Source organism: Macaca mulatta, chromosome 1 (assembly GCF_049350105.2).
Source record: "Macaca mulatta isolate MMU2019108-1 chromosome 1, T2T-MMU8v2.0, whole genome shotgun sequence".
Taxonomy (NCBI): domain Eukaryota; kingdom Metazoa; phylum Chordata; class Mammalia; order Primates; family Cercopithecidae; genus Macaca; species Macaca mulatta.
The window spans coordinates 149,000,327-149,013,945 of NC_133406.1; the positions used below are offsets into that span (position 1 = coordinate 149,000,327).

Genomic DNA, 13,619 nt, shown 5'->3' on the forward strand with positions numbered 1-13,619 from the left:
TTTTGTCTGTAGGAACCTTGTGTAGTGTGTGCTCTGAGACGATAGGGAGTACCATTTACAAAGGATTTTCCTGTTTGGTACCTGTGAGCTTGTGACCCTATTCCTTCTTAGATAGCTAGAATTCTAAAAAGAGAGTTACTATCTTATGACTGACAGCCTTGTTAGTTTTACAATTTTGTATGCATCTTGGGGGTATCAACAAATTAAATAATGGATTTTTAGGGATGTTTTGATATTTATTTGAACAAAAATTACCAACTGTTTATGAAGAAGTCCTACCTTTTGTATCTGTGAAATTTGAAATCAGTGGGGTAGCAGAGGGCTGACTAGGAAGTCATGGGAGCTGGGGTGAAGGGGAGATTGGCTGGTGCAAGTAAGGGGAGAGATTCTTGATGGAAAGGGTAAACTTCTTACAGAAGTCCTGGTAACCAAATACCACATCTATCCCACAAAGGCAAGAGTTCTCAATTGGAAAGGTGGTTCCATACAACATTTAGAAAATTTTGAAATTTGGCTAAGTGATTACTAGTAAATTTCATTATACTTGAAAAAGCCAATCTTTCTGGCTTTCTAGAGTATTGTCAATATGAGCATCCATTGCATTCTGTCCCTTCCAGATTGGTGAAACTAACCTGTTTTCACACATACTCATTACAGCTGAACAGAAAAAAGCAAATATTACCCAGAAAAAAAAAAAAAACCGTATAATAGAAAAGTGAGAGAATCCAAACAAAAAGTTAAATCCAAGTTGTTACTGAGCATCTTGAAAAATATAATGCATAGAAATTGATTTTAATGGTGGCTATAAACTAAAAAGTTAAAAGTCAATAAATATTTTGAGGGGAAATGGAAATGAACATTGAGGAATTATGAATACTAGAAGCTGTGTCTTAAGAAGAACTAAGAGAAATTCCCAAGAACAAGTAAATATATGAGTAAGGAAATAGTGTCATGCCTTCACTAGTAATATATGTAATATATATGCCTTAGAGAAGGTAGTAATATTTTGGAATTTTATACTGCTCAGTGTCTTCTATTTGGGGATTTGGATAAATTCATTCATAAGCATATAAGAATTTTAAATTCTGCCTTCTGACAGTATAAGGAAATAGGAAAATTTCAAAGAAGAAAATGAACTTGATGTTTTTTGTTGTTTGTTTGTTTTTGAGATGGAGATTCGCTCTGTTGTCCAGGCTGGAGTACAATGGCATGATCTCGGCTCACTGCAACCTCCGCCTCCCATATTCAAGTGATTCTCCGCCTCAGCCTCCCGAGTAGCTGGGATTACAGGCATGTGCCACCTCGCCTGGCTAATTTTGTATTTTTAGTAGAGACGGGGTTCTCCATGTTGGTCAGGTTGGTCTCGAACTCCCGACCTCAGGTGATCCACCTGCCTCGGCCTCCTAAAGTGCTGGGATTACAGGCATGAGCCACTAGGCCCAGTCGAATTTGATGTGTTTAAGGAATAAAATGAAAGCAAGAGTGACTGGAGAGTAGTCAGCAAGAGGAGAGTTAAAAGAAATTAGATTTGAGACATAGACTGTAGTCAAGTCATATCAGTAAGGAAATTTGACCCCAGTAAGGAAATTGCCACTTCATTCTAAATGCAATGGAAAAGCATTGGAAGTTTTAGGCAGTAGAGTAAAATAGTCTGGTTTAGGTACAGAAACATAGAACTGTATTTCTGAGACAGAAATGAGAGCCATAGTTTCATGAAGCAGTATTCCCTTGCTTCATTCAAGCATGATCTTTGAATCATATTGCCTTTCTTTCAAGCATGAGTACAAAAGTACGTATCTGTTGGTGATTGGCCTATGGATGACATATAGTGAAACTAAACGTCCATCGTGTGGACCAGTTTCTCTTTCTTTTATAAAGCAAATGCATATTTTATTTGTCTGAATAAATATGAATAATTGAATAATGTCACAAACCAAATAATCCAACTGAAAACTTTTTATAAAAACTATCAGTTAGTTATTTGACTGGATCTTTAAATTTTTTTTTTCCTAATTTAGTTGTTATATATTTAAATATATGTTTTATTTAAAGTGGATTATTTTTAAGTTGTTATTTGATTAATTTTCCACAGGTATAACATTGTCAAATGCAATCGTAAATGCTGGTTTGACTTCCTTTAAAAAAATAGAAGAGACAGATGCAAGGGAACTTGAATTGGTATTTATATTCACTTATTCCTAATTCCTGAATTCTATCTAAATTCTGAGGCCTACCTTTATTTCATTAAAAGTTATTTTCCTTCTCATAGTCATAAGTATTTTAACTTACCAAGGTTTTGGGTGATAAGCATTATTAAAGCTATGTATTCTAAAAAATATTTTACTGAAAGAATTTCACGTGTTGTGGTAAGGATATAATGATGTAAATATTTTTAGATTTTAAATAGACATCCCCCCTTTGGAACCCAGATAAAAGAAACTGTGATGTATCTACCAAAATATGAACTTAAAGTGGAACAGGTAAATATTTTCTGTTTCTTAGATATTTTATTGTCTTTTCAGAAATAAAGCTACCCATAAATAGGCTTCAGCTGAGTACAAGAAGTAAGATTATTTTTAACACTTTTTATACTTGTCCTTTTTTAAAGATTACAAGATACAGTGATACGACGGCAGAAATATTAGTGACTGTTATATTAAGAAACTTTGAACAGCTACAAACTAAAAGAACAGCATCGGATTCTCACTATGTTACCTTAATCGTAGGTGATGCAGATAATCAGGTCGTTTATCTGCACAAGATTATGTAAGTATGAAATTCCTGACATTTGATTTTATTTCTAAGCATATACTGTAAAAGAAAAATTCTACTGGAAAAAACAAAACAAAAAACCAAGATCATTGTGGGATCAACTAAATTACATTTTCCTGACCCAATAATGGGGTAGTTTGTCTATTTTTCTGTAAAAGAAGATACTAACATTGGGTCTGTTTTAAATTGTTATATTGAATACTCAAATGAACAAAGTATAAAACCTATCACCATGGTCTGAAACAAGTGAGTAGATTACCTCTAGGAAGTCTTTCTTATTTCATTGCTTTTTTCCAGTCATTCATGGCCCTAGTATTGTTTGGATGCAGTCTTTCTTCTACTGTCCTCAAAATACACCTTCTACTTCCAAATTAAGATCTAACAAATTACTATAGCTCCATTGTAGGATCCAAACAAACAAAGCAAATGTATAGAGGAGGTACCCTCCCTTATATCTAGTTCTGTGGCATGCCATTCTATAATTTTTACTGCAGCATTTTTCCAGATACTATTATTTTCCCCCACGATATCATAAGCAATCTCTAAGTATCAGTTGCAGCTATAACTAATATTTTTTTACACTTAGTAGGTTCCAAATATTGAATTATTTAATATTTGTATGAGACAGGTGCTATCCATATTTTGTAGAGGAGAAAATTGAGACAAAAAGAGTTTAATGAGTTTATGATTAATCAAACCTTAATCATGGTCATATAGCTAGTTAATAGCAACATCTAGATTTGAACCCAAGCAATTTGACTCCAGAGCCTAGACTGCCAACCGTATTACTGTACTTGTAAGTTCAGGAATGGCAGTGATTCTGAAATGGGAGTCTCCTAATTGCGCCAGTATACTAGAAGATACCTTCCCAAAAAGTCGCATGCAAGGTTTCTGAAGGGACTGCAGTGACCAGGATATCCCTTTCACTGGTAACTGCTCTCCTGCAGCTAACCATGACCCACTTACAGAGAATATGCTATTGTACAAATCTTTGTTCTCTGTGACTAATACATCTATGACTATATGAGACTAAAATAAGTTCAGTCATAAAATTGGTTGCTGGTTTGTTTGTAATGTTTTTAGATACAAACCATTTTATATCAATTTAAAAATACTATTGAAATTGTTCTCATAATACATGTAACCTACGTATAGCCAGTTTAAAATGGTAGCAATTTAAGGACAAGCCCATGTGCTATTAATACAAAGTATATATTCTTATTGGGACTAACATGAGTAAATGCAAGTTAGAAACAGCTGTAATTAAGAAAATTAGAGATCAGAGGGGGTGACTCACACCTGTAATCTCAGCACTTCGAGAGGCTGATGCAGGAGGATCACTTAAACTTAAAGCCCAGAGTTTCAGACCAGCCTGGGCAACAAAGTGAGACCCTATTTGTACAAAAACAAATAAATAAATAATCTGGGCTTAGTGCCAATGTGCCTGTGGTCCCAGCTCCTCAGGAGATCTAGGCAGGAGGACTGCCTGAGCCTAGGAGTTTGTGGCTGCAGTGAGGTATGATTGCACCACTGCACTTCCGCCCAGGCAACAGAGTGAGACTCTGTCTCAAAAAAAAAAGAAAATTAGTTAATTTTTTAAAAATCATGGTCAAGAGACTGCCTTTGAACTCTGTTTTTCTCCCTCCTTAAAAGTTGAGGAAAGCAGTTTTCAGTAATTGATTTCAGTTACTACTAGAGAGTATCTTTCTTAAGAACAATCAGCCCTTGACGATTAATATGTATTTCATTCAGTGTTTGGATCACTATTTAAACTATACTGTTTTTTAGGGATTCTGTTTTGCTAAAAGCTGGAAATTGGGCTAAAAAGATTGCTGTGAAGAGAGCTCTTAAATCTGAAGATCTTAGCATAAATCTATTAAGTTCTGAATTTGGTAAGTTAATTGAAGTAATGAAGACGTGAATATAAATAACATAATTGCATTTAAAAATTACATCCTTTATGCTGGTACAGAAAAACAGTATAAATGGTATAATGCAAAAATAAGATATTTAGATAATGTGAATAAACTTTAAAGGAAGTTTCATGTATTTAGGTATGTAAAAGATATCATGGACCAGGATGCCATAATTAAAAGTTTATCTTTTCATTTATAGATATTTTATTTTCCTAGATAGTTAAATTGCAGTTATTGTTGGAAGATTTTTATTTTTATAATGATCAATATATAATTTTTTAGTTGTCATATTTTTTAACCTTTCAACATATTTTAACTTTGTGGACTTCTTAGCTCTAGAAGTTATAAAAATGTAAGAGAGATAAAAAGAAATGTGTTCTCATATGTGGATTTATATGACTTACATAAGCATTTGTATACTTTTTTTTCATTTTCCAGTTGGGCTTGATGTTCAGCGGAAATTTACAGTCTTTTACTTAGAACCCAAGAGGTTTGAAAATCAAATGACTATGCAAAGAAAATCTGAAACACAGATTTCCCATTCTAAACTTTCAGATAGATCTACAGTAGCAGGACCTAATAAAGGTAAATAGCTCTATTAATTCTTATTTTATATTAAAGCAAAGGTATGGCTAGAGAGGAATATCAGTGTTATGGTACTACAACACTCCGATTGAGGATACTCTGGAATAAGATATTTAAGCTTCATAGTTATTGCATTAATAGTATATAGTAGAGATTCTTATAGTTAGTATTTGTCAAATTGGGGTGATAATTGGGGAACAAGTTTTTTGATTCACCTTTTGGTATATGTATTAGTCCGTTTTTGTGCTGCTGTTAAAGACATACTTGAGACTGGGAAGAAAAAGAGATTTAATTGGACTTACAGTTTCATATGGCTGGGGAGGCCTCACAATCATGGTGGGAGTTAAAAGGCACTTCTTACATGGCGGCAGCAAGAGAAAGATGAGGAAAAAGCAAAAGCAGAAACCCTTGATAAACCCATCAGATGTCATGAGACTTATTCACTATCAGAATAGCAAGGGGAAAACTGGCCTCCATGATTCAGTTACCTCCCCCTCAGTCCTTTCCACAACATGTGGGAATTCTGGGAGATACAATTCAAGTTGAGATTTTGGTGAGGACACAGCCAAACCATGTCAGTATACGTTTTTCCTTTTCCATACTTACGCCATCATTACAGCCATTGTCAGGGGAGAGCAAGTGATGTACAAGAATCAACAGATCTGTTAAGACAAATCAGAGTGAAAATGAATTATTGTTTTTTATTATGGGAATTTTTCAAACATATACAAAAGTAGATAGAAGTATATGATGAACTTTCATTTACTCATTATCCACTTTAAACAGTAATTAACTCATGGCTACTACTTTCATCTATACCTCTCTTTAGTTTTTTTCCATCCATATTTTGAAGCAAATTTTAGATATCGCATGATTTCCTCCATACATGTTTCATTATATATCTATCTAAATGGTAAAGATTTTTTTAAACTACAATACTTTTATACATAAAAACTAATATCCAATATTAAGTCAGGGTTCAAATTGTCTCATAAATATTGTAGATATATTATCATCTTCATACCATCTAGATATACCAGATTAACTCCTGAGTTCTTTTGGCTGTTTCCAGTAGTTTTGATAGTTTCTTTGCTATGCAGAGTAACATGCTGTTCTAGGCTCATCTTGTATATATCTAGCTTCAGTCCCATACATAATAAACCCTTTGTTCAAGAAGCCTTTTTTTTAATGTTAGTAGGTTTCAGAGATCACAATCTGTGTCCTAGAGGAGCTCATTGCCTTTGACTGATCATGATCTCTTAGATTTTTTCATGCATAGAGTTAAGTATTATGTGTTTTTTTTTTGTCTTAAAAGACATCATAAATTCATACTTATCAAATCAAATTCAGAGATAACAGAATTTATCCTTAAACTCAATTATCTATATACGCCTTCTATCATGCTGAGAAACTTGGTTCTCAATGGCTCAAAAATAATAGAATATCACTAATTTCCTATCCTTTATATACATTACACACACAATAAACAGTCTGAAAATAGCAGCATCAGACTATCACTCTTAATATGATCATTAAAATTTGAGAATTATTTTACAGGTATTTTTGTTGTTAGACTGTATCTTACTATCTTAGACTATATCTCAATAGTAAAATTATGTGTTTAAAAATCACTTGGAATAGATCCTCTGAATGCGGCCATGTCACTCTGGATACATATACTTTCATTTGTTTCATTTTATTTTATATTTTTAGGAATAGCTTTTAAAAATTAATTTTGTTTTATAATAATGTAAAACATTTACATGGCTCTGTAATTAAATCTACAAAACAAGCACTAAATATATAAACACTTGCAGCATAGGCAGTCTGCCTTGCATGAAGCATAGGCAGTCTGCCTTGCATGAAGCATAGGCAGTCTGCCTTGCATGAAGCATAGGCAGTCTGCCTTGCATGAAGCATAGGCAGTCTGCCTTGCAGTGCATTCTCATTCAGTTGGTCCTATTTTCACCCTTTTGACCCCATAAGGGGAGCAGTTAACAGACACTGGGGAATTTGAAAGCAGCAGTGTGATTAGTCATGCTCTCTGAATAGTATTGGCAATTATGATAAATAGTAACTGCAGTGAGTAGTGGCAGGAAGAGCACATTTAGAACCATTCTGTGAGCTCATGAGCATTCATCTTCTTCCTTTTGAAGAACACAAGAGAGCTTCCATTTCTGGGTAGGATATGGTTTTGTGGTAGGCCAGTGCTTCCCCAGCTACAACTATGAAAACCTTCATACCTTATAAAATTATAATTTTTAGGGCATCAGAGATTTGTGGAAACAATAAGGACTAAAGGAACTAAAATTCTTATAAAAAGGCTAGGTAGACCATGCCCTATAAAGGGGTTTACATGATCAGCCACTCACTATGTTTGCCTGACAGAGAAAAAGGGAAACCTCTTCTGGTGAAATATAATCTGGAAACCACCCACACAATGTCTGTCATATGATAAAAAAATTATGAGGCCTGCAAAGAGACAAGACCATATGACTGATAATCAACTGTGTAAAGAAACAAGCCAGACATGGTGACACACACTAGTAGGGCTAGATATTCAGGAGGCTAAGGCAGAAGGACTTCTTCAGCCCAGGACTTTGAGGCTGTAGTGCACTGTGATCACGCGTGTGAAGTTGCCACTGCACTCCAGCCTGGGTCACATAGCAAGACCACATCTCTTTTAAAAAAGTATAAAATAATTATGATTAATATTTTCAAGAAAATATAGAAAAAATAGGTAAATGCATGAAAAGATGGAAAGTTTTACCAGATAATTAAAATCTATACAGAGATTTAAATGGACTTTCTAGAACTGAAAATACAGTGAAGTGAAGAGCCAGTTGGGTAGGTTTAACATTAGGTTCAATATAAGCAAATGTAGGATTTGTGGGCTTTGAGACGTATCAGTAGAAAATATCCAAATTGAAGCCCAGAGATAAGAGAATGGAAAGAACACAAAGGAATATAATATGCAAAAAAAAAAAAAAAAAAAAAAAAGGTCTAGCATATGCATAATTAAAGTCCCAGAAGCAGAGTAGAGAGAGAAGTGGACAAAATTAACCTTCAAAGAGACAATGGCAGAGTCTATTTTAAAATAATAAAAGACATCAACCAACAGATTTAGAATTTTGGTAAACCCCAAACAGAGGTAAATACAGGGAAAACCACACCTGGACACATTGTAGCAAAACTGCTGAAAATGTTAAAATTAGACACATCATTTATGCATTCCCTTCAAAAGAGCAACAGCGAAACTGACAGCTAACTTCTCAACAATAATGATGGAAAACAGAAGACAATGGAATGTCATATTCAAAATTTTACCAACCTAGGTTTCTGCCCAGTGGAAAATATCCTTCACGATGAAAGTGAAAAAAGACATAGAGAAAGAAAATAACTAAATAACTTTAGTATATTTATCAGCCTGAATTAAAATAAATACTAAGGCCAGGTTTAGTGGCTCATGCCTATAATCCCAGCACTTTGGGAGGCCAAGATGGGCAGATCTCTTGAGCCTAGTAGTTCAAGACCAGCCTAGGTAATGTGGTGAAACCCTGTCTCTACAAAAAAATTAAATTAGTATAGTGACGTGCACCAGTGGTCCCAGCTACTTGGGAGGATCATGTGACCCAGGGAAGTTGAGGCTGTAGTGAGCTGAGATCACACTACTGCACTCCAGCCTAGGTAACAGAGTGAGACCCTGTCTCAAAATAAAAAATAAAATAAAATAAATGCTAAAGAGATTTCCTTAGAGGAAAATGATCTCAGATGAAAACATGGATGTACTAGAGGGAATGAAGAAGAGTAGAAAGGATAAATATATGGCTAAATATAAATTGACTATGTAAAACAATAATTGAAATGGCTTTCAGAGTTTAAAATATATGTGGAAATAAAATGCAAAGCAAAAAATTACAGGCTTGCATCTCAAGAATATGCCATATCAAACAATAATGTAACAAGAAAAACAGAAATCAACGATACATAGGATATAAATATACAACAGAGAAAAATCAACAAAGCTGAGATTTGGTTCTTAGAAAAGATAAATAAAATTAAGAACTCTCTATGAGTGAAGACTGATCAAGAGAAAAAGAAAAAACACAAGTAACAATATCAAGAATGAAGAAGAAGATATTACATTGTACATCAAAACATTACTGAAGATATTCAAAAGCACAAAAACAAGATATTAACAATTTCGTAATGATAAATTTGACATAGTTTGGGTTAAAATGAGAAAATTTATTGAGAAGCAGAGCTTACCAAAACTGACAGAAGAAAATAAAAACTGAGTAGTCTGATACTAGTGAGACTTTGTCTCAACAAAAAGAAAAAAGCCAAAAAAGAATTAAAGAAATTGTCATCATTTCTAAGCAACATGATTATAGAGAAAATCCAAAAGACTCTATGGACATGCCGTTGGAATTAATATGTTTAGAAATATCACTGAATGCAGTCAATATAAAAAACAATTGTACAATAGCACCAAAAAGAATAAAATACTTAGGAATAAATTGAACAAAAAAGCATAAGAATTGAACATTGAAAACTACAAAACACCATTGAAATAAATTAAAGAAGTTCTAAATAAATTGAAAAATATTTTATGTTAGTGGATTGACAGTCAATATTGTTAAGATGGCAGCACTTCTCTTATTAATACACAAATTCAACAAAGTCCATATCAAAATCCTAGCTGTATTTTTTGCAGAAATTCACAGGCTGATCCTAAAATTCATGTGGAAATACAAGGGACCCAGAATAGCCATGCCAACCTTGAAAAAAAGGAACGAAGGTAGAGGACTCACAATTCGTGGTTTCAAAACTTGTTACAAAGCTGCAGTAATTAAGACAAGGTGCTGCTGTCATAATAATAGACATAAAGATCAATGGAATACAACTGAGAGTATAGAAATAAACCTATACCTCTCTGCCAATTGATTTTTGACAAGGATGCCAAAACAATTTGATGGTAAAAGAATTTGAAAATAATTTCAAGAAAGAGGGCTGGGGAACTGCATAGACACATGCAAAAGGATATATTTGGACTCCTACCTCATACCATATACAAAAACTAACTCAAAATGAATCAAAGACCTAAAGGTAAGAGTTAAAACTCTAAAACTCACTAGGTGCGGTGGCTCATGCCTGTAATCCCAGCACTTTGGGAGGCTGAGGTGGGTGTATCACCTGAGGTCAAGAGTTCAAGACCAGCCTGGCCAAGATGGTGAAACCCTGTCTCTACTAAAAATACAAAAAAAAAAAAAAAAAATTAACTGGCCATGGTGGTGGTCCCCTGTAATCCCAGCTACTCAGGAGGCTGAGGCAGGAGAATCACTTGAACCCAGGAGACGGAGGTTGCAGTGAGCCAAGGTCACTCCATTGCACTCCAGCCTGGGCAATAAGAGTGAAACTCTGTCTCAAAAACAAACAAACAAACAAAAAACTCTATAAAACTCTTAAAATAAAATATAGGTGTATATCTTCATTCATCCATTACCATGTACAAGACAACAGTTTCTTAGGTATGACATGTAAAGCTCTAGCAACCAAAGAAAAAATAGATGAATTGGACTTAATCAAGATTAAAAACTTTTGTGCTTCAGAGGACACTATTAAGAAAGTGAAAAGACAACCCACAGAATGGGAGAAAATACTGCAAATCATATATATCTGATAACAAACTAGTATTGAGTATATATAAAGAAATCTTACATTTCAACAGTAAAAAGACAAATAGCCCAATTAAAATTAGTCAAGGGGCTGGGCACAGTGACTCATGTCTGTAATCCCAACACTTTGGCAGACTGAGTTGGGTGGATCACTTGAGGTCAGGAGTTCAAGACCACCCTGGCCAATATGGTGAAACTCCATCTCTACTAAAAAATACAAAAATTATCCAGACATGGTGGTGCACGCCTGTAATCCCACCTACTCAGGAGGCTGAGGTGGAAGAACTGCTTGAACCCAGGAGGTAGAGGTTGCAGTGAGCTGAGATTGTGCCACTGCACTCCAACCTGGGTGACAGAGTGAGACTTAGTCTCAAAAATAAAATAAAAATAAAACTAGTCAAGAGATCTGAAGAGACATTTTCCAAAGAAGTGATACAAATGGTTAACACACATATGAAAAGATCCTCTACATTGTTAGTCAACGCAGAAATGCAAATCAAAACTACAGTAAGATACCACTTCCCACTCAGTAGGATGGCTTTAGTCAAAATGATGGACGATAGCATGTGTTGATAAGGATAGGGAGAATCTGGAACCTCAAACACTGCTAGTGGAAATGTAAAATTGTGGACTGCTTTGAAAAACAGTAGTTCCTCAAGAAATTTAACACGGAATTAACATATGATCCAGCAATTGTACTCCTAGGTGTATATCCAAAAGAATTGAAAACATAATCATATGAAAACTTAGACATGAATGTATATAGCTGCATTATTTATAATAGCCAAAACTGGAAACAACCCAAATATCTATCAGCTGATGAATAGATAAGCAAAATGTGGTATATCCATACAATAGAATATTATTCAGCCAAAAAGAAAAACTAGTGATACATGCTACAGCACCAATGAGCCTTGAAAACATGCTAGATAGAAACTAGTCACAAAAGACCAGATATTGTATCCTTCAATTTATATGAAACGTCTACAACAGGTAAATCTATAGAGACAGAAAGTAGATTGGTGGTTGTCAGGGGTTGAGGGCAGAAATAAATGAGGAATGACTACTAATCGTTATATGGTGGGTTTTTTGTGTGTGTGGTGATGACAGTGTTCTGGAATTGTATGATGACTGTCGCACAGCCTTGGGAATATACTAAAAAGCCACTGAATTGTACAGTTTAAAAATGTGAATGGTATGGTATGAATTATAATTTAATTAAGAAATTTAAAAGTCCATTGTATTCCTATATACCAGCAAAAAGGAGAAATTATAATTTTAAAACAGCATTTACAATAGCATAAAATATCAGCCTAGTAATAGAATAACAAAAGATGCTCAAGACCACTACATGAAAACTAAAAATCATTTTTTAAAGGAAATTAGGGAAAACATACATTAATTAAATAAGATACCATTTCAAGGACTGAAAAGTTTAATATTGTAAAGATGTCAGTTCTCGCCAAATTAATCTTTATATTCAATGCCATCCCAATTTCAGCAGGGTTTTGCTGTTGTCATTTTTTTCTGAAATGACCAGCTAATTGTAAAATTCATATGAAAATTCAAAAGGACAGGGTAGTCAGGGCAAACTTGAAGAAAAAGATATTTGGGCAACCTACTTTACTAGATATCAAGACCTGTTATTAAACAATAGATAAAAGAATGTGATGTAGGCATAAGGATAGACACATTAACCAGTGGAATGGACTAGAGTCCAGAAATACACCTACAAATAATACAGTCATTGATTTATGACAAAGGTGAAGTGCCACGCAGTTGGAAAAAGGACAGTCTTTCAAGAAATGCTGCTAGACCAACTGGACGTCCGTATTGAAAAAATTGTATGTCAGGCTGGGCACAGTGACTCACGCCTGTAATCCCAGCACTTTGGGAGGCTGAGATGGGTAGATCACGAGGTCAGGAGATTTAAGACCATCCTGGCTAACATGGTGAAACCCCATCTCTACTAAAAATACAAAAAATTAGCCGGGCATGGTGGCAGGCACCTGTAGTCCCAGCTACTCAGGAGGTAACTGGCATGAACCTGGGAGGTGGAGCTTGCAGTGAGCCGAGATTGCCACTGCAGTGCAGCCTGCGTGACAAAGCGAGACTCTGTCTCAAAAAAAAAAAGAAAGAAAAAAATTGTATGTCAACCCTGACCTCACACTGTACACAAAATTTATTTCCAAATAGATGACTGATTTAAATGTGAAAGAAAAACAATAAAACTTTTAGAGGAAAAAAAATAGGTCTTCAAGACCTTGGGATAGGTTGGCTTTTTTTTTTTTTTTTTTTTTTTTTTTTTTTTTTTTTAAACAGGGCACTAAACGTTCTAACCATAGAAACACCATGAATTTGACTATGTTAAAATTAAGAACTCTGTTCATCAAAAAGATACCATTAAGAGAGTGAAGGGTGCAACTCACTGAATGTGAGGAAAAAAATTGAATACATATACCTGGTTGTTATGAGCTGAATTGTGTGCACCCCCAAATTAATATGCTGAATTCATCAGAGTGCGACTCTATTTGGAGATAGGGTCTGTAAAAGATAATTGAATTAAAATAGGGTTCCTTAGGGTGAACCCCAATCCAACATGACTGGTGTTCTTATAAGAAGAGGAAATTAGGATGCAGGCACGCATGGAGGGAAGATCATGTGAAGA

General features: G+C 34.6%; 1 protein-coding gene across 1 annotated transcript in view; it reads left to right on the forward strand.

Annotated features, from left to right (window-relative positions):
- The window catches only part of HFM1 (helicase for meiosis 1), a 130,897-nt gene that overhangs the window by 86,843 nt on the left and 30,435 nt on the right, over positions 1-13,619 (forward strand). The window contains exons 25-29 of the mRNA XM_015144702.3: positions 2,093-2,178; positions 2,397-2,480; positions 2,609-2,766; positions 4,561-4,664; positions 5,127-5,273. Coding sequence (XP_015000188.3) covers positions 2,093-2,178; positions 2,397-2,480; positions 2,609-2,766; positions 4,561-4,664; positions 5,127-5,273 — 579 coding nt within the window. The remainder of the gene's footprint in view (positions 1-2,092; positions 2,179-2,396; positions 2,481-2,608; positions 2,767-4,560; positions 4,665-5,126; positions 5,274-13,619) is intronic.